This window comes from Talpa occidentalis, unplaced genomic scaffold (assembly GCF_014898055.3).
Source record: "Talpa occidentalis isolate TD23 unplaced genomic scaffold, MPIMG_talOcc4v2.1 talOcc4.16, whole genome shotgun sequence".
Taxonomy (NCBI): Eukaryota; Metazoa; Chordata; class Mammalia; order Eulipotyphla; family Talpidae; genus Talpa; species Talpa occidentalis.
The window spans coordinates 75,925,119-75,950,100 of NW_023601653.1; the positions used below are offsets into that span (position 1 = coordinate 75,925,119).

Consider the following 24,982-nt stretch of genomic DNA (forward strand, 5'->3'; position numbering starts at 1 on the left):
CAAAAGGCAAAGGCACTGGGAGGAGCTGGGTGCCTCACACTTCCACACTGTGTGCCTGCTTGGAGATGAAAGGCAACTTTGGTGTGTTTATTGCTGTTTTTGGCAGTGCCCGGCAGATACCCTGGGGACACTACAGGGCAGGTAGTGGCAGGGTACAGTGGTTGTGATCTTGTTCCAAGAACATACAAGAGAATCTTGAGATTCCAGAACATGCTTGGGGAGAATTTACAGGTGACTAAAGTCTGTATTGTCAGGAGGAAGTAAAAGATCAGGGGAACTTGGGTATCGTGGGTAACACCACATCATAGAGAGCTGCCATGTGGTGTGTCCCTGGGTCTTTGGTTTGCATGAAGAAAAGTCAAATACATAGAGAAAAATTTTGTGCCTAAAATGTTCACTGTGTTATTTTTTAATAATTGTAAAAAAATTGAAAACAACCAGATTATTTCACAATGTTTTGTTGCTATATCAGGCATCTCAAATGATTTATAAAGAGCTTGTATGACTTGGAGAAATTCTTGTTATGATGCGAAATGGGAAAAGCAGTTTCCTATGTATATAGGAAAAAGGGTTGAGAAGACAGATATCAAGTGGTGGGTATCTCGAGGACCTGGCATTAAGAGTGATTTATATTTTCTTCATTTTGCACATTTTCTTGTGAAGTTAGCATTATTTGAAGTGTAACAACCTTAAAAATTGTAATAAAAACCCAAAATGTATATGTGTGTGTGCCTATGCACATACATAATGCATGTGTGTATATAAATATATATTGGGGGGCACAGTTGTCTCCAGAAGTAGCAGTGATTTCTCTTTCCAACCGCCATGGTGATTCTCCAAATACATAGTTCTGTTAAACACATTTGAATACTCTCTAGGTAGATATTGCAGGTTTCAGGTTTGGAAGGGAAATTAACCATCGCATCTTCTCACTCACTGGCCAACTCTTTTCTATACTCTCCTTCCTTTAAGGGTGGCCTCTGTGCAGATACCTCTACAAGGGACAAAGTACTGCTGCTGGAGCTAGCTCCCTGGCTCTGAGAAAGTTCTTATTTATTCTGAAATGAAATCTGTTTCTGCGTAGTTTTCACACATTAGGTTGTTTGATCCCCTCTCCCCGCAGGCCTCACAGATGAGAGGTCCTAGTTATGTCTCTTCTACGTGACAGTCCTTTAGTAATTTGAAGACAATGGTTTCGTTCTTCATGTTTATCTGTCCGTCTGTCCATCCATCCATCCATCCATCCATCTATCCAATGGTTATTTATTTGGTGCCCAGTGTCCACTGTGTGAAGTGTCATGGAAGCAGTTGAAAATACACTCATTTTTAGATCTCAGGCCAGTCACTAAGATTCTGAGATGTGCATATGGCAGTTTTATTGGGGAGTGTTTTGGGAACAGCACTTGGGAGGGGTGAGTGAAGCAGTCATGGGCAGAAAAGTTGAACTGTCAAACAGCTACAGCAGATACCTCAGCTGATCTTAAGGGGAGCTCTGGGGCTGACTCACCCTTCAGAGCTTTGAGGCAAGGTAAGGCTTTCTATGCCCCCACTGCTCACCCACTGGGTAGGGATTGGTCTAGCTTTCTTCTTGGGTGAATTCCCAGGAAGGGACTCCACTCGGAACTGTCCACCACCATCGCTCCCCTCAGCCTGGGGAACAGTGTGTGTTTTTCAGGAGAAACCTAGGCGGTGTGCCTTGTCTTCTACAAGTGGAGCAATAGCTGTTCTCCGCGGTAGGATATAGGGAGCCAATTATTTGAATAACTGTGTACAGAGTCCATGGGAGCACAGACAGCACCACCCAGGCCCACCTGCAGAGCCAGGTCAGACTTCCCAGAGAAGGAAACCTGTTTTAGGAGCTGGATGTCTGTAGGAGTATCCCAGAAGTCAAGGGTGTGGGAAGCAAGGAGCATGCTTCAGAGCAGCCTGTAGGCAGTAGCACACCAGCCCCCAGTGCTTGTCTGGGATTCAGTGCCCAGCAATGAGACACTTGGGATTCTGGTCTGCACCCCTCAGTGAATGTCATGCCTTGTGCCAAAATAGAGAACCTCAGGGCGGGGGAGAAGATACAGCAGCCTACTGTGATGATAAAAAAGGTGAGCGTGTGAGAGAAAGAATAGGGGTGTCTCACTTGTCATTTCTAGCCTTAGAGCTTCATGGGTCAATCTCGCCAAACATTTATCTCCCCCAGACTTGGCGCTACATAATCAGGACTGGTTGCCTGAATGTATTTTATCCCTCTCTTACCTCATCTACCTGTGTTTTCACAGACGTCCTGCCAAGCTGACGCTCATGTGAGGTCCTCCTGGAAGTGAGGTCAGATGGTCCTGAAGACTGAGCAGGCAGCCGGCAGCCTGGGTACTTTGGCGTGAACTCTAATGGGCCAGGTGTTTGAGATCCTGAGGAAATTAGCCCTGGCTGAGTCTCAGCATTTCTTGGCAGGATCCACTGAGAAGAAAGAAGACGAAGACATGAAGAGGAAGAGGGTGCAGCTGCGAGAACGCCTCAGTGTCCGGGACCGTCCTCATGGTCATCTCCTTGTTCCCATTTTTCTCTTTGCATAGAATCGCTTTGCTCACCCTTGCTACTCTGCAGCAGTAGAACTTTGTGATGCATGGCTGCCGGCCTCTCGTGCCTCCATTTCTCCATCTGTAACGTGGGAATGACTGCAGTCCCGGGTGCATAACTTGTTGAGAGGAAATGAGATCATCTGCAGAAACTGCTTCACACCAAATGCTTGCGTGGGGGAGCCTTCAGCTTTGGTGCTGATGCCCCTGGGTGCTAGTTTGTCTAGAGGCAAAGGCACTTATGCTGATCAGGAGTCTGAGCACCTGCTCTCCTGGATTTTTACACTCTTATTGCTCTTTCCCCAGGGACTTGAAATTAGTGGCTTCTCCCTACCTCTTAAAATCACTCACTTTGTAGGGTCTGCTGAGCCCAAGCTTGGGAAGGGGAAGTTTAGCTGCTAGTGAGTCAGAGAAATACTATCTTTGGGTTTGCTCACATCCTTTTAAGTGACTTCTGGCTTTCAAACTCTCCAGGTGGGTTTAGATGAGTTAGAGCTTCCCTAAAGCTTTCCTCAGATTTCCTCCAATGTGGTGGGGAATAGGCAGGCCCCTTTCCACTGGAGTCCAGAATAGACTAGCTGGGAAATTAGTCTTATCCCCATAGATAGTCATTTTGACTCAACTCTATAGGGGACAATTTGAATGAGAGGAACTTGTAATTCTGCAGGTTATGTGCTTTGTACTATTTCTTTTCCTTTGCTCTCGCAATTGTTGATACTACTGGTGTGACAATGAGGAATACACTTTCTTGTGACATCTCTTTCCTAATGGACTATGAAAACTTTTAGTGCTATTTCACTTCTGCAAGGGTCATACTTTACTCTTCAATTTATTTGCAAGATCCTTGGTGAATTCTTTGCTCCTCTGAGAGTACGTTGTAGGATTTCATGTTCTTGGTAGATTCTAGAAAAACACTTGAATTTTCTTAAGTCCCTTAGCTAGGTCTTATCCTCAGTGGTTTTGTTTCTTTTTATATAGGCCTAGTTGGTTTACACAATATTGGACGGACATGCTGCCTTAATACCCTGATTCAAGTACTCATTATGAACATGCGTTTCACCAAGATATTGAAGAGGTGAGAGTATTATTTAGACTGATATGCATATATATGATTTAACATTTTAAAATATTTAGTTATTCACAGCAACTTGGACTTTTATATTTTATTGTATTATTTTTATTTTGCAACCATGGTTTGTAGCATTTCTCATCTAGATGCACACCTCTTAAGATGTCTGTTACACCACCATCCCCACCAAAGCTCCCATAATCCTCTGCCATATTCCTCTGAACCCCCTCCCAGACTTGACCTCTGTTTTCCACCCTTCCCCTCAGGTAGCTTCAGTTTTCACTGTCAAATTTCAGGGTTGGTGTTGGTTTAGTTTTTCTGTTCCTTTGTTTTGTTTCTCCATATTCCACATATGAATACAATCATCCATTATTTGTCTTTCTCCTTCTGACTTATTTCACTTAGCGTGATCACCTCCAGTTCCATTCATGTTGTCACAAATGGGAACATTTCATCTTTTTAATAGCTGAGTAGTATTCCACTGTGTATATACACCACATCTTAATCCACTCATCTGTCTTTGGGCACTTAGGTTGTTTCCATATTTGACTAATGCAGATGGTGCTGCGGTGAACATGGGAGTGCATCTGTTCCTTCAGATTAGTGTTTCTTTTCCAATTTGTATTCCCTTTATATCCTTCTCTTACCTAAATGCTCCAGCTAGGATGTGTTGAATAGTAGCATTGAAAGTGGACATCCTTGTCAAATTGGACTCTTAGAAATCTTCTTCCTAAATTTGCCTGAGAAAAGCTTCTGTTCTGTGCAATGTGGACTACATATCATAATCACCTAATACATTTAAATAATATAAGTGCCTGGTCCCACCCCCTAAGTATTTTTTTTTTTTCAGTTGGTCTGGGGTGAGGCCCAGCTATTGGTACTTTTTAAGCGACACCCCAGTTGCTTTTAAAGTACAGCTATATTTGAGAGTCACTGATTTGGTTAAAAAGAATTTGGGGGCCTCTCACGGTGGCACAGCGGTTGAGCGCTGGGCTGCGAAGCTGCCCACAACCTCTGCAGCACCAGTTCGCTCTCTGGCCGTGCCCGCTGCTCCCCTCAGCCATGTGTTTCGTCAGTCTGCCTGTTCTGCTCCCCCTCTGGCTCTGGTGAATTCTCTCACCCTCCCGCAATTCTGACCGTACCCAGAACTTGTATAAATAAATAAATAAATCTTTAAAAAAAAAAAAAAAAGAATTTGGGACTAGAACAATGTTGAAGAAAATAATGAGTGTCTCTGTTGATTTTTCTCAAACAAAACGTATACACACATAAAGTATATTCCGTGTATACGTGACATGTATTTATGCCTTTTTTCTTCCCCACGTGCTCTCCTTTCTCCCTTGCATTGGCAGAGACAATTGAGAGAGGCTCAAATACATTCCTATCCCTTCACCTTGCCCTTTGCTCCCAGGATGTAGGTCAGAATCTGGCCTTTCCCTCTGGAATGCTTCGGGTTGGTCATTTTGCTGTGGACCCAGGACCTAGTGCCCTTCACGTTAGTGTGATTGTTGGGCAGGGTCGGGAGGGGGTGAGGCAGCAGTTGTGCCAAGCACCCCCTGCAGAGAGTACTCTATAACCGATTTGCTAACTTGGTGGTCCTCAGCTGTGTCTGCACATTTCAATCATCTGGGAAACTTAAAAATTCTGACTGCACCCCACACCCCCACCCCCCAGAAATTCTGATTCAGTAAGTCTACAGAGTATTTAACATGAATTTTTTTGTTTAAGTTCCCCAAGTGATTCCAATATATACCTAGCACTGAGGCTCATGGGGGTAAGGAGAGTCACGGCTGTTCTTTTCTTGGCAGGATAACAGTGCCACGGGAAGCAGAAGAACAAAAGCGGAGTGTCCCCGTCCAGCTGCTCTTGCTGATGGAGAAGATGCAGGACAGCAGGCAGAAAGCCGTGCGGCCCATGGAACTGGCCTACTGTCTCCATAAGCGTGACGTGCTGTGTAAGGCTGGGAAGCGAGCCCCCACCTCGCCAGGGTTAGCAAGGGCGTAGAAAGAAATGGAGCCTTCGCACACTGTTAATGGGAAACAGCACCTGTGGAAAACAACATAGAACTTCCTCGAAATACTAAAATGGATCTACTCTATGATCCAGAAATTTCACTCTTTTGTATCTACCTAAAGAATTAAAAAACACCTGTTTAAAGGGGTGTATGCACTCTGATATCACTGCAGCACTGTTTACAATAGCTAAGTTGTGGAAACAACCTAAGTGCCCAATGACACATCTGTGGATTAAGTGTGTAATGGATTAAGTAGAGGTGGCTTTTATACATCCACAGGGGAGTACTTCCTAGCTATAAAGGATGACTTGTCATTTGTGACAATACGGGTGTTGCTGGAGGATACTGTGCTGAGTGAAATCGGGCAGAATTAGAAAGACAAATACCACATGTTTTTACTCATAAGTGGAGTATAGAAGCAAACAAGGAAACAGACCAACGTAAACAAACAAAACAGCATCATAGGAATGGACTGTGGAGTTGAGGCTACCAGAGGGGAGTTGGAAGTGGGGGGTGAAGAGGCTCGGGGCCAGTGGTCTAAGGTGGAGGATGATCGGTGCTGCTGTAGTGGGCAGGTGTGGTCACCTGCATCTGCAGAGGAGCAAACCTAAATCATGTATAGTTTGTGAACCCAGGTTACATTGGTAAAAAATGTAACGTGGAAACACTTCCCCCTTTATTGATATTCTATATTTGGTGAGACATTGTTTTCATAATTTCATTATATTGAAATGGGTTTAATTCTTTGAATACAGATTAATCTAATGCCTTTGTCTACTGAGGCTGACATCTGACTGTTCTCAGTAACAGTTTCCATTGATTTTTTTTTTCCTGATGTGTGTGGGCCATACTTCTGTTTCCTTGTGCATCTTCTGGGGTTGTTGTTTTTTTTTTAATTTTTTGTATATTTCTTGTATTTATTTATTAAGATTTATTTATTCATACAAGCACCAGGGTACAGGCCAGAGGTGTGGGAGAGTAAGAGAATTCACCAGAGAGCAGGACAGGCAGAAGGACCGAAATACACTGCTGAGGGGAGCAGCGGGCAAGACAGGAGAGGTCTGCAGCACCATGTGGGAATCTCCCCGGCCGGCTGGGAATCGAACCAGTGCTGCAGAGGCTGTAGACAGCTTCACAGCACTGTGCTCAGCCCCGCTGCACCACTGGGGAGGTCTTGTAGGTTTTTTTTTTTTTTTTAAATAAACATTTCAGGTACTATTGTATGGCAGTGCTAGAAATTAGAACCCCCCAGTAGTGTATGTTGTTGTGTTGTTTTCACTGTTGCTATTTGCTTAGTGATTTTCCTGGACTAATCCTCTAAAACCTACATTCCCTGCTGTGTGTGGCCAGTGAGTCACTGTCCCAATAGCTCAGAGTTAACTACTGCTCGCTTTGAATGAGTAAGATTTCCAGTCTTTGCTGAAGGGCTCATGTGCCTACGGGGGGCTCATGTTCAAAGCTCAGGCAGTTTATGACACTTTGTCTTCATTTCTTTTTTTATTTTTCTTATTTTTTTCACTTTGTCTTCATTTCTTTTTTTTTTTAAAGATTTATTTATTTATACAAGAGCTGGGGTAGAGGCCTGAGGCGTGGGAGGGTGAGAGGATTCACCAGAGACAGTGGGGAACAGAACAGGCAGAGCTACTGAAATAGGCTGCTGAGGGGAGCAGCGGGTGAGACAGGAGAGGTCTGCCACGCCATGTGGGTAGCTCCCTGGCAGGCCGGAAATCGAACCTGAGCTGCAGAGGCTGCAGACAGCTTCACAGCACTGTGCTCAACCCGCTGCGCCACCAGGGAGGCCCTGTCTTGATTTCTTGTTTGCATAGGACCTCAGAATCAGCCAGCTATGAGAGACTGGAGCCCTCTGAGGTCTTACAAGGGCAAGGAAATAGCCTTCTATTAATAGATCCCCAGTAATAGGTCAGTTTTTAAAAGGCCCCTATAGACTTCCAATTCCCCAGAACTTTCTTTGAAGTTTTTAGCAATACTCTTTTGCCCCAGCTGGTATTGCAACCTTAGATAATGATGCTATCAAACAATTGCCACTGATTGCTTTCCACAAATGCCCTGGGGTGGAGTTTTAAGATCTGAGTTAGGTCAAACAAAAACCCCTTCCTTCAAACAGGGCTTTCTCTTGGAGCATTAAGGTAGGTGAAATAATGAAAAGCCTTGTTTTTTTAAAGATTTATTTATTTATACATATAAGAACTGGGGTACAAGCCAGAGGTGTGGGGGGGGGTGGGTGAGAGGGTTCACCAGAGACAGAGCAGAACAGGCAGACTGACTGAAATACACTGCTGAGGGGAGCAGTGGGCGAGACAGGAGAGGTCTGCTGCGCCATGTGGGTTGCTCCCTAGCTGGCCGGGGATAGAACTTGTGCTGCAGAGGCTGCGGATAGCTTCACAGTGCTGTGCTTAACCCCTTGCACCACCAATGAGCCCCGAAAATGCTTTTTTGAAGAGCACTAATCCTACTCTGCACCACTGCAGAGCTAAGAAGAAAGAATTGAAAATCAGCCTAAAAGGAAAGGCCTCTACTCCTTCTCTTCTTATTAAGGTTGTTTAGTATTTTTCATTGTGAAATAAACACTCCTAAGATTTTGGTAAACGTTAGGTTTATTTTTAGTGTTCTGAAAAAAATTTGACATGGACAGTTTTTGCCAGCACTTTCATTTCTTTTATAATACACCATGGAATGTTACTCAGCAATCAAAAAAGATAAACACGTGTAATTTGCAGCCACATGGATGGCGCTGGAAGGGATCATGCTCAGCCAAATAAGGCAGAAAGAAAACGAAAAATACCAGATGGTCTCACTCATAGCAGGAATTTAGAAAACCTAAATAAGGGACCAGGAAAAAGACTATAATAAAGAAAAAATCAAAATCAACAAGCAACTATAAACCAGAGACACACTCCAGGGGAGGGGGGTGGATTAGGGTCAAAATAAGGGGGGGTGCAATTATATGGGGAATATAACCAAAATTAAAATGCATACATTGTGCAAAAACGAAAAATGATGTAAGAAATTTTATAAAATAAAATATATTAAAAGTAAACAAAATAAACAAATAAATAAAGAGTGGCTTTATGGAGACTCGACGCCACCGTTCTAGGTGCCGTCTCACCTTTCTTTAGTTTCCACAGCAGTTTATACTCCTTAGCGAATTTTTCTTATTCTTCTTTGAATTATGACTATATGGGTACTTGTCCTCTATTCGAATATTTGTTTCTTGGTCACAGGGACTTCCTCCAGCATGTGCAATACCTTGCATATAGCAGGTTTAAGTAAATTATGGGTTGGGCAACTATCACTGTATGTCTTAGATGAGAGGGGCCTCTTGGTTCTGCTATGGTCACATGAGGCCAAATGTCTCAAAGTAGCAGGGTGATCTGACTTCCGCATGTCCAGGGTTGGCTCTGTGGCAGGCAGCCTTCTAAATTCCCTGGAGACAAAACAGTGCAATCTAGCCCACTTGTCTTTAAGTTTTAGGATTGTTATCTTAGAATTCAAGTGCATTAATCCACTCAACTAATCATAATGTTCACCTATTATGTGCCAGGTATTGTGCTGTTGTGTCAATAAGGGGTTCAGGCTGGCAGTGTCTTTGCATCCATGGATCTTATAGTTTAGAGAACAGATAGGCCAAATGAAAAATAAGGCAAACAGGGCCTCCCTGGTGGCACAGCAGGTTGAGCACTGCGCTGTGAAGCTATCTGCAGCCTCTGCAGCGTGGGTTCGATTTCCGGCCGGCCAGGGAGATTCCCACATGACAGGGAAGACCTCTCCTGTCTCACCCGCTGCTCCCCTCAGCAGTGTCCTTGGTCCATCTGCCTGTTCTGCTCCCTGCTCTCTCTGGTGGATTCTCTCACCCTCCCACGCCTCTGTCTTGTACCCCAGCTCTAGTATAAATAAATAAATCTTTCAGAAAAATAAGGCAAACAAAGTGAAGCCCCAAAATTGTAAGTACAAATTATGCTAATATCATGAAGGTAATAAAATGGCTTTGATATAGTAGATGTGAATATTTATTTAATCCTTTGACAATAATCACTTCAATGTCTTTGCCTTTTGGCAGACACCTGTTGTTTTATAAAATACTCCTCACTGTGTTTTTCATTTTCTTTGGCTTCCTGGATTTCCCTTGAATAATACTTCCCCCCACTCCCTGGCAAATACTTATTTTCTTAATGCAATACAAAAGTATTTTATTTACTCACCCCCCAAATTATTTTTATTGAGGTGACCTAGGTTTACATCTTTGTATCTGCTCTGGGGGTGATAGGTTCCAGCCTCTCCAAATGGATACTTGCACACTCTGCCCACCACTGGTACTTTAAATTCATTTATACTTCTCACATTTATACTTCTCACCTTTAACCTTACATTTTCTTGTATAACATATGTAGCATTCACTACTTAATTCCTGCCCAAGCCAGCATCATCAAACATTTCCTGTTTTCCTAGACACCTTTGGGGAAAACCTGGTTCAAATATGAGTACGAGGAAACTGCTCGATATTTAGGGGAGTGAAAGAGGAAAATGCATAAAAGAGACAGAGAAGTGAATGGCTGTAGGGGTCCAGTTAGAGAACTGGACTGGGGGAGAATCCATTCTGACTAATGGTTTTATCTTGGAGGTCCGTAGGGTGGGTGGCAAATTAGAGGACAGAAAGCTTATGTGCAGTGGGATCAGATTTTAAGTTTTAAGAAGAGTTCTCAGAAATCATTATCAAGCTTCTTTTTCATTTACTGAGCATTTAACATGGAACAGCCTGAAAAAGAGGGACGGCTGTGAAGGTGGGGGGTATTCGTGTGCATCCTGGTCGTCAGGGCAGAGGGCGTGAGATGTGTCCCCGGTGGCCTCACTTATCGGGCTGTAACTTTTCTCTTTGGCCAGTGTCTGTCCAGCATGATGCTGCTGAACTCTACCTTACAGTCTTGAACCTAATTAAGGAGCAAATCACGGATGCAGACCTGGTAAGATCCTAAAATCAGAGACTCAGAAGCTTAAGGTGCTGCTCACTTGACTCATCCAACTATCTTTAATACAATGTGCAGAGAGGAGTAAGATCCAAAACGTACATAAAACCCTTATCACAATTCCCTAATTTTACAAGTGTTCCTATCTTGTACCTTATGAGTACCAGCCTTATCCGTGGCTGGTGTTTGTGGAGCTTCTGTCTCATGACTCCAACTTCTGGAAACTGGCCGGGTCTGGTTTATTTATGGCTTTGTGGTAGCACTTTCTTCCTCTCTCCTGCAGGTGGAAAGGCTGCAGAGTCTGTACAGGATCCGGATGAAGGAGTCCCTGGTTTGCCTTGAGTGTGGCCTGGCAAGCAGCCAGTACAGTAACAGGCTCACCCTACCCCTTTCTCTTTTCGATTTGGACTCAAAGCCTCTGAAAACACTGGTGAGGGATGCCTCTTGGTGACTTTCTTATTCCCATTCCACCCCCTGAACAATGCTGCCCAGATTCCCTGGTTTCTTTAATCCACCCTTGGCTGAAAATTTTCAGTTCCTACTTCCCGTTTCCTTGTGTTGCTTCCTTAACAAATGCCCCTCCTGTTGTTTGCCCCCTATCAGTGGGTACTTTTTGAAATCCTACTATGTGCCTCGCATTGTGTCAGAATCTAAGGGGACATGGAGGCCTCCAGAGAACTTGAGTCCCCACCTGCAGGGCGAGGGGTCTCTCGATGGGGAACTCATCCTGCTGTTGTCTTGTTCTGGCACAGGAGGATGCCCTGCGCTGTTTTTTCCAGCCCAAGAAGTTAGCAGGTGAAAGCAAGTGCTTCTGTGAGAACTGTGGAAGGAAGACCTTTAGGAAACAGGTACTCACATGGGTGTTTTCGAGCAGGTTCCTCAAGAGTCTTCACAGAGGCCCTGAGGAAACCTTGTGGTGGTTGGGGGAGGGGAGCGGCATCAAGGTCTTCCCTGGGATCCTGGGACTTCTGATTTCCAGAGTTGTGTAGACTCCGCAGCGCCAGGTGGGAGGAGACTTTGAAGGAAAAGAGAAGGCCCAAGAGCAACCGGAAGAGTCTTCGCTTAGGGTTAGCCGAGCTCCCTGCAGCAGCCTCTAACTCACCTGGGTCCTGGCACTGGTGCAGAGCCCAGGGGCTGCCATGCCTTCTCAGGCGAGCCCAGCAGATTCAGCACACGAAGAAAATACCACCGACGCTGGTATTTCTCCGACCCCTCTTCAAGTGCCTTCGGACTTCCTGTTGACAGTGATTTTACTTTTTCAGGTCTTCAAGTTGTCCCATCTGCCTGAGACCTTGACAATCCACCTTCTGCGGTTCTCCAACAAAAATTCAAAGACAGAAAAAGTCTGCCATTCACTGTATTTCCCCCAGAGCTTGGATTTAAATCAGGTCCTTCTGGATGAGCAAGATCTCTGTGATGTGGAGGAACAGGTGAGATGCTCTAAACTTCCCTCCATCTTCCAGCTCATGAGACATCCTTGCGTGGTTCCTCCCCTCAGTTTTAAAACGCTTGAAGTCCCACTCACCAGAGATGGTGTTTTTGGGTGTCTTGTCTGTGGCACTCTCTAATCTCAGACATCAAGTCCTCTGCTGACTCTGCCCAGGACACACAAAGGGAGGAAAACGCCACAGCCTCTGTGATGCAGAGACACATTCATATATTCAAGGAACACTTACTTTTGTGTCCTTAAATCACCAGGCAGGGCCATGGTCACCACATAACACCACCCCTTTGTTGTCGACACAAGTGCTAAAGTTTGCATTGATACGCGTGGGTCTCATAGTTCTGAGGGAAAGAACCAATACTTCAGGACCTTCCTTTTAAATAAGATGTGTAGGGCCTCCCTGGTGGTGCAAGGGATTAAGACAGAACCTATAAAGCTGTCCGCAGCCTCTGCAGCATGAGTTTGATCCCCGCCCAGGGAGCTACCCTCATGGTGCAGCAGACCTCTCCTGACTCGCCCGCTGCTCCCCTCAGCAGTATATTTCAGTCAGTCTGCCTGTTCTGCTCCCCACTCTGTCTCTGGTGACTCCTCTCACCCCCTGCATCTCTAGCCTGTACCCCAGCTCTTGTATGCATAAATACATAAAATCTTTAAAAAAAATACTCTGCATAGATCTTCAACTAAAATAGAGAGTAACTTGAATCCCCCCCCTTTAGGTGACTTAACTTAACCTGCAGTGACTTCAGCCCTGTTCTTCCTCAATGATGCTGTTTGATGGTCTTAGGGTCATTATTCAGTTGTGTTGAGAGGAAGGACTAAAGTATCCCTGAGCGATGCGGAAATCCTTTTCACAATCCATCAACACTGTCTCTCCTGCCACTATTTCCTTTTCCTAGAGAATCACTTCTTATCTTGACTTTTTGTGTCATATCCCAAAAGGGCAGGTTTATTAGAAAACAAGGAAAGGAGAAGAAGACTTATACACAGACACGAGGTGCAGAAAGAGCTTCATTCAAAAGTATGGTCTGAGAAGCCTGCACAGGCAGAGGGGGCAGGCGTGGGGCGAAAGCTGCCTTTTCTTGACTTTCTACGGCTTAAGGAAGTAGAATGACTTGCTGCCAAATTTAATGGACACTTGCTCGTCTTTCTTTTATTTGAGCTCTTTGTGGTATTCTGTGTGACTTAGTCTACCCTCCTTCAAAACCAAATCTGTCTACCCATGCGTTCTCCCCCAGGGTGTCTTTCCTCATAGTCTGTCCCTTTTCTGACCCTCCTTTCTGTTGACATTTAGCCTTAATTCCATTCCTCTTCTCCGATTTTTGAATGTCATCTTATTAATGCTCAGGGTTTCAATGATCACCTCAAACTGGAGACTTTCAAATCTATTTCTCCTGAGCTTTCTTTCTCTTGAGCTTCATATCAGTGCACTGGATGTCATCACACAGCTCCCACATCTTCTGGCCCAAACAGCTCTGTTCCACGTTCAACCCCATAGCCCTGATATCTCTCTCTCTCCTACCTGGAATCCATCCTTACAAGCACCTCTTCCTTGCTCTCCTCCCAACGTCCAGTCAGTTTGTTATTTGTTATTAACATTATCTGTTATTAATTTATTAATTGTTAATTAATTAATTTATTAATTGTAATTAATTTATTAATTTGTTATTTAACCTGTTAAATAACAAATACTTTGTTATTTCTCCTTAATTTGCGGTGTCTGCCTCTTCATTTCTACCTTCACTTTTACTTCCTCAATACTGTATAGCATAGGGGTTAAGAACTTGGACTTTGAAACCAAACAGGTCTATTCTATTTATAAGCTCTGGCCTTTGATAAAGTACCTTGCCTTCCTGAGTTCAGATTCCATCTCTGCAAAGTAGGATTTATACTGGTCATCTACCTTATAGGATTGTTGTGAATGTTGAATAAATTAATGTATGTAAAGATTTAGCCAAATGTATAGTGAATGCCAAAACCTAGTTCATTATTATGTTAATAATATCATTTTTGTAACTACGCTGATAGTGATGCTCTAGGCTGATTCCTTTCTTTATTGCATTATTATAATTTATCTCACTGGAATGGCACATATTAAAAAAACTAGCAACAACAAATGTTGGCGAGGGTGTGGAGAAAAAGGAACTCTCCTGCACTGTTGGTGGGAGTGCAAACTGGTCCAACCACTATGGAGAGCTGTGTGGAGATTTCTGGACCTACTAAACATAGAGCTTCCATAGGATCCAGCAATTCCACTCCTAGGTATTTACCCAAAGGACACAGAAACATCAATTCCAAAGAACACCTGCACCCCTATGTTTATAGCAGCACTGTTTACAATAGCTAAGCTTTGGAAACAGCCCAAATGCCCAAAAATAGATGACTGGATCAAGAAGATGTGGTACATATACACCATGGAATATTACTCAGCATTCAAAAAAGATAAACACATGCAATTTGCAGCAACATGGATGGTGCTGGAAGGGATCATGCTCAGCGAGATAAGCCAGAAAGAAAAAGAAAAATACCGGATGGTCTCACTCATAGCAGGAATCTAGAAAACTTAAATAAGGGACCAGGAAAATGAATAACTATAAGAAAGAAAATATCAAAATCAACAAACAACTGTGAACCAGAGACACTGTATGGGGGGTGGGGGGCAGGGAAAGGAGGGCTTGGGGTCAAAATAAGGGGGTTGCAATTGTATGGGGAATATAAAAATAAAATTTAAATTAAAAAAATCAATCTTAAAAATAAATAATTTATCTCACTGGAAAGTTTCTGTCTCATATGGATTCTCACCCAGTTTCCAGCCACATTACTTCAGTATGTTCGTCAAACACAAATCTGATGATGTGCTCTCTGCTTAAAACCTTCTGAGCTCTCCCCATCACTCAGGGGAAAAATCCTAATTCTTAATTTGATCTTTGTAGCTTCTTCTTTTGTGTTGTCCCAGCACCCTCTCTGACTTCCAGTTCCTCAATATACTCTGCTCCATTATGCTGCTGGGTTTTTATAGTTTCTGTTTCCACATTCAAGGGGACTCCCTTCTTGTAACTGCCCTGTCACTCTTGTTCTTTCTTCAAAATCAATTCAAGCCTGTCAGCTCTGGGAAGCTTCCTTGGGTTCCTCAGCTGGTTGTTCCTTCTCCATTTCTTGGGCAAAAGTTGGGTGTTCTCAAATTAGCCTGTTAATATACCTGGTAGGGCCTCTCCTGGTGGCGCAGCAGTTGAGCGCTAGGCTGCGAATCTGCCCGCAGCCCGGGCGAGGGTCCCACATGGCACGCAGATCTCTCCTGCCGCGCCCACTGCTCCCCTTAGCAGTGTATTTCGTCAGTCGGCCTGTTGTGCTCCCTGCTTTCGCTCTGGTGAGTTCTCTCACCCTCCCGTGCTTCTGACTGTACCCAGTGCTTGTATAAATAAATAAATAAATAAATCTTTAAAATTATATATATATTTATATATATATATATCTCTGGTATAAGTCACAACATTAACTGGGAGATTCTTGAGGTCAAAAACTGTTCTGTAATTTCCTTGAACAAACCAGTGCCTGGCAAAGAGTAAGCAGTGAGTAAATGTGTGAGGAAATTGTAATTCCTTATTCTGGACGAGGGTGGGGAAGGTAGGGGTGAATGTTGTGTCACTTTGTGCCACCCTCCTTCCAGCCCCAGGGACAGTATGAACTCTTTGCTGTGATCGCCCACGTGGGAATGGCTGACTTTGGTCATTACTGCGCCTATATTCGGAATTCTGCGGATGGGGAATGGTTCTGCTTCAACGACTCCAATGTTTGTTGGGTAAGGAACATTATTCAAAATTGTCTCTTGCTCCAGATTAGCCACTTCCAATAAATTCTGAGTACTTGATTGTCTAGGGTCTCAATGTGTCTCAAGACACATCATGAGCCTATTATCTGTGTGGAAGACCTTTTGTGAGGTTTAAAGCCCTCTTTTTCATGGAGTCCCCATATAGTTTACAACTCTCTAACACTTACCCCAGGGTCTGGCAGTTTCGTGCTTATTGGGAAACTTATGGAAAACAGTTAGAAATAGCTAAGTTAGAGCTCTGGGCTAAATATAACTAAGTTTTAGCAGAGGGGACCAAAAGGAACCTCATATCTTATCTCTAGGTGATCCAGGTGTGGAGACTTTATAGGGGTGAGTTTGTCTGGAGCAGTGAGCAAGGACAAATTGTAGCATCCTATACTCTCTGGAAACCTAACAAGTGTCAATGGGCTGCTTCATTTCCTCCATTTGTGCACCTCCAGGTATCCTGGGAAGACATCCGTTGTACCTATGGAAATCAGTACTACCGCTGGTAAGAGAAATACCTGAGCAATGATTTGCTTACAGAAGGTTCTTATGGCTGTAGGAAACTCTCATGATTTAACTGCCACTTAGAGTTGTGTAACTCCCCAGTGACTAATGTTCCATGTTCATTCCACTGCACCATGCTTTTCTCACAATTTAGATCCCTTTTCTAATTATATTTACTATATCATCCTTCATTTTTGTACAATGTATGACTTCCCCATGAACTTCCCACCACCAGTTCACCCGTGCTCCATCACCATTGGCCCTTGTGCTCTCCCACCCCTGTCCTGATCCCTCTCCCTCTTCCTCCCCTACAGAATGTCTCTGGTCTATGGTTACCTGTTGATTTTGATTTTTACTTTATTATAGTTTTTTTTTCCTGATCCTTTATTTGGCTCCTCTATATTACTCCTATACATGAAACCATCTGATATTTTTCTTTTTCTTTCTGGCTTTTTTTTGCTGAGCATAATCCCTTCCAGCTCCATCCATGTTGTGAATGGCATGAGTTTATCCTTTTTGATTGCTGAGTAATATTCCAAGTGTATATACAATTTAGATTCTGCTAAAACTAAAGTATAAGTAGCTCCTCAAACATTGTATCCTATATCTTCCCTGCATGACTTGGCACGCGCAGTTCCTGGCCTCTATTGCTCTCTGAATTTATCATGGAGGCAAATGCCTACTCATGCTTTAACACTGCTCCTCATACCCTTTTCCTACTCTGTAAAGCCTCATCCATTCGCCAGGCAGGGAATCCTCATCTGCCCCATATTAAACATAGCTCACTTACAGCAAACACCACACTGCTTTGTAATCATTTTCTTACATGACTTTCTTTTACACTAGTTACTGAGCATCAGGGGCAGGGATCATTTTTTTCTTCTTTCTTGGTGTGGAACAGTGTCTTGCATTTAGTAAATATCATTAATATATTTAAAATTAAGAACTACAGAGGGGAAGCTGGAGAGAAAGGAGCTAAAGCAGAGACTAAGTTTCTCCAGCTGAGTTTCTGGGTTGGGGTGACATTGTATACCGGAGGTGACATTTAAAATGATTTCAGATGCAGAAGGAGGCCTGATCATTTGAAAAATAATGAATGAAGTACAGTTTGTTTTTTAAATATTCTTCCGGCCTTCAACCTTTCATCTTTCTCTTTGGTCCAAATATCTTCCATAGACACCACTTTCTGAGTATCAGCGATTCCAACATTATGTAGATCAGGGCTTGGCAAATTTTCTCTGTAAAGGGCCAGTGAATAAATATTTCAGGCTTTGTAGGTCATATTGTCTTTGATGCAGCCACTCAACTCTTTCCTTGAAACACAAAAGCAGTCACAGGTGATACACAAATGAATGAGTGTGACTGTGTTCCAATTAAATTTATTGGCAAAAATGGTCTGATTTGGCTCATGGACACTTTGTTGTTTGATTACATGTTCATTAACAGCAGCATAGCTGGCATTGTCACCAGACAAGGACAGAGGAAGATTTGCTCCAACAACTTGGACTTAAAATGAATCAATAATGTATCATTTAACTATTTCTGCTATACTGTTATTTTCTTTTTTTGCCTTCTAGGCAAGAAACTGCATATATTCTGGTTTATATGAAGAACGAATCCTAATGGCTATACCTTCAACCTTCAGAGACTCAAAGTATAGATGTCTTTACTATTCCTGTATATGATGACTCTTTTAAGCAATTTTGCATCGAGAAGAAGCACCCATTTCAAATTCATAATAACAATGGTCTATGATTTGCTTATGAAAAAGAAGGAAATCTTGTTTTTCTTTTGTGACAACATGGATAAACCTGGAGAACATAATGCTAAGAGATATACATCAGACAGGAAAATACTATCTGAACTCACTTATTTGTTCAATCAAAAAATGCTGAACTTATAGAGAGCAGAATGGCACTTATCAGCGGCTGGATGGTGTTGAGAACATGGTCAAAGGGTGCAAACTATCATTATGAGATAAATAGCATGCGGCTCTCATGAATAGTACTGTATTTGTGCACTTGAATTTTGCTAAGGGAGTAGATCCTAAATATTCATACCACATGGAGAAAAAAGGAACTACTTGAAGTGCTGGATGTGTTAACTGACTTAGTTAAGGTGAACATTTCACAATGTATATGTGTATAAAATCATCACTCTGTGTACTTTTCATATAAATACAATTTCATTGTCATTTATTCCTCAGTGTTTGCTAGAAAAAATGACTTATTACACTTGGAAAAATAATATTTAAAATTGCTTCAAATTTCCAGTCTTTAAAAAAAAAACAAGTTGTGGAAAAAAAACAAGTTGTAAAATAAACCTTATTTATAATCATAAATGATTGTCAAAATATTTATTGGTGACATGGGTCTTGATTAGTCAGAAAGGTCACTTTTGCCAGTGGACACCTGTCACATGGCTGAAGCAACATTCTGAGAGTGTCCTTCCATGCCAGGAGCCTATCTTTCAGTTGGGAGATTGTGCAGTCCAGGGACTGCTGATGCCAGACAAAACCAAAGGGTACCCAGAACCTCAAACTGTTATGGGGAAAAACCCAAGTTGCCCATTCTAAGGGTTTGGCCAACTGTACGTGCATAAAGGAGACTCTTACCGTGCTCAGTGATTTTGAATTGGTGAGAAGTACAAAGGCATAGAGAGACCATGTGTTATATATGTATATAGGAATACTACTCGGCCATCAAAAAGATAGACTCCTGCCATTCATGGCAGCATGGATAGAATTGGAGCAGACTCCCCTAAGCAAAATTAGTCAGAAGGAGAAAGACAAATGCCAGATGGCATCACTTATATGTGGACGATGGAAAGACAAAACAAATTGTCAGATAAATCCAAATGGTCAGAAAAATCTACACCTTGCACCGTGGCAAACACACCCAAAAGGGGGATCCTGTGCTCCTCTAATATGGACAATGAGGTGAACCAATATTAACTCTATAAAAAATATTTGAAAAAAAAAAAAACCTTCCTGTCTATATTAGAAAATGACCACGGGTTGGGCAACATGTCACCGCTCAGAGCCCCACAGTCACAAGAAAAATGTCACTTCCAATTGCAATTATTTTCTTCCCTTCAGCTCATCTTTTCGGTCTCATTGAACCTAATAGTCTCCTCTGGGTTTTAAATAATTGCCTTCAACGAGAAACTTCAACTGCTGCCCTAGAGAGAATGTCATGTACTTCCTAATAAGTTTGCTTTCTCGTTAACGGGAAAGCGCGAGCTCGGGACTCCAGGGCCAGGCCAGACGGAGACTTCAGGGAACACCGGGCAGCAGCCCCGCGGCCCCGGTGCCCGGCCCAGCCCTGGCTGCCGAAGCACAGACTTTCTGATGGGTTCCGTGGTGAATTCCTGTCAGGGACGCGCCTGGGACAGTGATCAGAATGAGCACGGGAGTGAAGAGAAGGTAAGTGACGTGCTCCTGAGAGCCTGACTTCTGAGCACTCTGTCAGCTGTGCGCAACAGGAGCTTCTGCAGGGAAACGGTCTTGGTTCTTCCACAGGGCCATTTGCGGTGTGGAGGGACCCTCCTCTGGTGAGGTGATCAGAAAAATGAGCCTGGACCTGTGTCTTTTCCGGTGCTTCTGATGCGGGAACTCTGCTAATTCCCAGCATTCAGAGATAACAAAGTAAAAGTAAAAGTGAAAGAAGGGAATCCATACACTGAGTGCCAAACTCCTGCGACAGAGTTGATACAATGCTGTGTCAACTCAGGATGGGAAAGACAGAAAACTCAGATAACGCTCCCTCCAGAATAATAAACAACATGGTAATGTCTTCCTGGATGTCCTGTGTTCCCCATATTTTTCTTCTTGGAAAGTTCTCTTGTGTTTTAATCTGCTGACTGTCCTCTCCTGTACTCCCACCCGCTGCCACTTTCTCATGCATTTCAGTCACTCTGGAATTTGAAGCATCCATTCCAATCTCTCCTCCCTGAGCCTGCGAGGGAAACTTGCCACGACCTGACACGACACCTTCTTTCCTGGATGGGACCCTGATAGCTCTGCTTTCCCGAGGAGGTGTTGTTTCAGCTCCTCGCATAGCCTTTCAGGAAGGTCTCTGCTTGCCACTGGTGACAGGGACACCTTACAGCCTGCCACACACCCTCTAGTACCTCAGCCTTGAACACATGGCAGAAAACTGACAGCTGGAATGAAATAAAGTCACCAGAGATAGGTAGTGGATTTGAGGGGTTACTTATTCCACTTCTTGGCCAGAATCCTACCAGGGTAACTGGTAAATATTTTCTGTTTTTAAACCCCTTCGTATATAGACCCTACTGAGACAGTGTGAATTGTCTGAGGCAAGATGGGGGAGTTTAGTTCTGAGAATAACTTCAAGGAGCCCAAACGTGGCTTCCATGCTTACAGCACTGAGAACTCTTTCCTGCTGACCAAATTCCTCCTTCACGCACCTAAGGTCTGAATGCTGCCTCTCAGCTTCTGGCACCCCTCAAGCTAACTTGTCAAGCATGACCTTCCACACACACCCATTTATTTAGTCCAAAACATCTTTAAACAACACCTCTGGGCAAGGATGTTCTAGAGCAGTTTTAAATCCTCTTTTCACACTTTTACCCTTCACCATGATGGACCACCCCATGATTCATGTTAGTTTTATCTTGTTCTCGCCCATTTGTAAACCTGACTTCATTCCACATATCAGAACGAAAGGAAACCAGGGTCTTCCGTGTAGGCAATGAAAGTTCAGACTTATTTCCTAATAACTTGATACAGAATAAAACTACAAACTTTATTCTTAGTATTTAAAGAAATCTCTCACGTCTATACAAGATGTTTAGGATGGAGGGGGAGGTGCCCTTCCCTGTCACGTAATATAAATAGTTGCTTCGTCAGTCAGAGAAAAGGAAAGAAAAACACTGGCCAAAGTTACTACAAAGTGATGCAGAAATATTCCTTAGTTGGAGACCCTGGGCCTGCCTAAGACCTGTACTCAGTGCCTCTCATGAGTGAGAGCAGAAGAACGGAAGCAATTTCAGAATAGCTAGAAAGCATCCATTCCTTCAAATGCTTTAAACCGTGCAAAGGAGGGAGTAAAGTCATGTTTGGTGGGTCCTCACCATGAGCTTACAACTGCAGGCCATGACAGGCTCAGGATGCAACAAGGTTTATTTACGAATGGGTGATTGAAATAGGGCAACTGAGAGGAAGGAAAGAATGTCTAAGGCCACAAGTGGCAGGTTTTCCTACCCCAGAGAGTGTCCACAGTGCCCGGTAACCCAAAGCAAAGGCTGCTCATGCAGGATGGTACTGTCCCTTCAACTAAGGCCTCCAGCCGGCGGCACACCGGTAAGTGCAGGACCAGAAACCAACTCACAGTTGCAGCTGCAGGTGATCACCACCAGGTGGTGGTGCTGAGGGGGCGCCCCAGCAGCCGGCAACACCTAACTGCAGGCGGGCCTGGGAAGTGCAGGATGCTGGGCGGCCAGCGCTGGAGCCAACAGTATGATACTTTTCAGACAAGTCGTAGTCAGGGCTGGCAATCAGTAGGTCAGCCACATATTGTAGGAGGTCACTTCGTTTCAGTTGGAGCGTTCGAAAATGCCCAGGCATGAGTTCCCCCAAAGAGAGAATTTGTATAACCCTTGCAAAGCACAGTCCAGCAATATTGCAAAGTAGTTTTGAACACACGGTCCTGTCATTCCAAGGCAAAATCTTGCTGATCCTGGATATCTACTAAGAAGCAGAGGAGCACATCCTAAGTCCAGCCCAAGTCCCCGGGTATGGCAGGCAGCAAGAATTCGAAACCAAGTAAGGGACCTCCCTGGAAGTCTCCTACTATGAAGCTAGCCACAGCCTCTGCAGCACGAGTTTGATCCCAAGCTAGGGATCCCAAGCTAGTAGATCCACCTGTTCGGGTCCCCACTCTGTCTCTGGTGAATCCTCTCTCACATACCCCCGCACCTCTGCCCTGTACCCAGTTCTTGTATGCATAAATAAATAAATCTTTAAACAAAAAACAAATAGGTTGCTCCAGTGTCCACTGAAAAGTCAGTCAAATGCACCCACCTACCCACCCAGCACCTGGGGGCTCCAAGGGGACAACTGCAATAGGCTTTTTCAAATCAAGTGGAAATCCTGGGCCCTGGGGTAGTATGCACACTGACCCTTCCTTAAAGGCTCTCCTATTCTGCTTTCTCTCCATGAGCCTTCTCTCCTCCTTCTGAACTCTGTCCTGTCTTCTCTCTCAACAAATACCATCTCAGGCCAGTCCACCAATCAGGAAGGATTCATCTGTACAGCACCCTCGACTTTTGTTAATTTCCTCTTTATACTGTAGTCTACTGTAGTCTTTTCCGTTGAATTGCTGTCATTTGACTAAACAAAATTTTTAAAAGATTTATTTATTTATTTATGCATACAAGAGCTGGGGTGGAGGGTAAGTGGAACATGCATATATCAAGGTACCTCCAAAGGTACAATGAAATTGTACCTCCAAAGTTATAAATGACTGATAAATTACTTAGATGAAATTAAAATCTACACTTTCTATAGATATCTTTGATCAAATCAAGGTTTTTTTCTACTTTCCTAACTTTTAAAAATCATAAATAAATATTAATTCTTCCGTACCTATTAAAGACTCTATGACTTTTCCAAAAATAAAAGAATAGGCAAAAAAACTAAATCTATGCAAGAAAATAGGAAGTAGATCAACAGAGTTCTCGCGAACCAGGGAGCTGGGACATACCTGGGGGAGAATGATGTTAGTTGTAGGTTTGTCATGTTTCAATTTCCTTGCTTGTAATTGCTTTATTTAAATCTTCTATTTCTTTCTTATTCAGTCTTGGGTGATTGTATAAGTCAACAAAAACAACCCACTCAAAAAATGGGCAGAAGAACTAAAAAGACAGTTCTCCAAAGAAGAAATGTAAATGGCCAACACAGAAGATGAATACTTAACACAATCAGAAAATCAGAAAAAAACTTACGTAAATCAATGAACTTATTCTTAAAGGATGATCTTTGAAGTGGCGCCTTCAGCTTTATCATCAATAAGTCATGCAGATTGACAGTGGTGACAACCCTATTCTTTCTCTAGCAACTCTACTTTTGGATTCTGTGACTGTCTCCTGGAGCTAAAGACAGCCCTACTGGAAGTTTGCACCACTCCTTACCATTTCTATATGATGGGATGTCCTGAGAAACTTCTCTCTTTCCATAGACAGTCTCTTTGGCATTATTTTATTCAGCACCATGATTTAAAGACCACCCATGTGTTTCTGACTTCCTAATTTATATCTGCAGTCTAAACGAACCTCAACTATAGACCTACACATTTACCAGATGTTATACACACATGTAAATGCAGCATATTCAAAGTAGAGTATATTCATTCATTCCTTTAAATAACTTGTTTATTAAAATACTTACTGTGGGTCAAGTATTCCATAAAATCTGTCTTCCGTTCTTTCATCCTCATGCATTTTTCTCATAGTCCTTATTGTTACACATGACTTGTGGCATAAATTGTGACTATCACACAAATAGAATGCATGAAAATCATATGTGGCCACCAGTTGTCTCCCCATACAAGACATTTGCATTTTCTCATTAAAAATAAACAAATGGGGACCTTCCCGGCTATGTAGCAGGTTGAGTGCAATGCTGTGAAGCTGTCCACAGCCTCTGCTGTGGGTTCGATTCCCAGCCTGCCAGGGAGATACCCACATGGTGCAGCAGACCTTTCCTGCCTTGCCCGCTGCTCCCCTCAGCAGTGTCTTCAGACCGTCTGCCTGTTCTGCTCCCCACTCTGTCTGTGGTGAATCCTCTCACCCTCCTGCGCCTCTGACTATACCCCAGTTCTTGTATAAATAAATAAATCTTTAAAAAAAAAAATGGCAGGCCTCCCTCATGGCGCAAGGGGTTAAGACAGAACCTATGAAGCTATTCACAGCCACTGCAGCATGAGTTTGATACCCGGCCAGGGAGCTCCACCCATGGCACAGCAGACCACTCCTGACTCGCCCGCTGCTTCCCTCAGCAGTGCACTTTGGTCTATCTGCCTGTTCTGTTGCCCACTCTGTCTCTGGTGAATCCTCTCACCCTCCACATCTCTGGCCTGCCCCCCAGTTCTTGCATGCATAAATAAATAAATCTTTAAAAAATAAAAATAAACAAATAAACAAATGGCTAAACCAGATCAAATGTATTTCAGTTGTTTGTATTTTAAACTTAGATAAAAACATAAAACAATAAAAAACATAAAACAAATAATAGTGCTCTAGATGAATGGGGGGGTGGGGTTCATTATGCCCTTCTCTCCCCTATCTCCCATTAAGCATACACAAAATCACTATTGCTCAATCAGCAAATTGGACCCTATCTTACACACTCATGTCAAATTTTAAGCTGTCACAAATGTTAAGAGCTCTTATCATATTTACCTTCACATGCAATACCAATCAAGGATCAATAATTTCCAACCACAATAGTATCACACTAAATCAGTCTTAATTGCAGGAACAGTATTTGCTTTCCAGAATTGATATATTTATTTGTTAATATGACATCAGATATCAAGCAATCAATTAAATCTGGATTTAACCTCTCT

At 43.2% G+C, this 24,982-nt stretch overlaps 1 protein-coding gene across 2 annotated transcripts; it reads left to right on the top strand.

Annotated features, from left to right (window-relative positions):
* Window positions 1-2,278: 2,278 nt before the first annotated feature.
* On the top strand, window positions 2,279-18,624 carry USP18 (ubiquitin specific peptidase 18). Of its 2 annotated transcripts, XM_037515354.2 has the most exons (11): window positions 2,279-2,358; window positions 2,443-2,529; window positions 3,546-3,642; window positions 5,445-5,590; window positions 10,550-10,629; window positions 10,916-11,062; window positions 11,385-11,480; window positions 11,895-12,062; window positions 15,741-15,872; window positions 16,343-16,392; window positions 17,969-18,624. In XM_037515354.2, exons 1-11 carry the CDS (start codon window positions 2,322-2,324, stop codon window positions 18,012-18,014), a joined length of 1,086 nt encoding a protein of 361 aa, XP_037371251.1. In that variant the 5' UTR covers window positions 2,279-2,321; the 3' UTR covers window positions 18,015-18,624. The 2 variants fall into 2 exon arrangements, with proteins under 2 accessions (XP_037371251.1, XP_037371250.1); XM_037515353.2 differs by lacking the exon at window positions 2,279-2,358 and having other exon boundaries at window positions 2,375-2,529.
* Window positions 18,625-24,982: the final 6,358 nt, after the last annotated feature.

Excerpts from the sequence above, each read along its gene's own strand:
- USP18 (XM_037515353.2), top strand. The coding sequence starts at position 2,379 with ATGGGCCAGGTGTTTGAGATCCTGAGGAAATTAGCCCTGGCTGAGTCT. Across the intron at positions 11,481-11,894 it reads GGAAGACCTTTAGGAAACAG|GTCTTCAAGTTGTCCCATCT; the intron begins GTACTCACATGG and ends TTACTTTTTCAG. Across the intron at positions 15,873-16,342 it reads ACGACTCCAATGTTTGTTGG|GTATCCTGGGAAGACATCCG; the intron begins GTAAGGAACATT and ends GTGCACCTCCAG.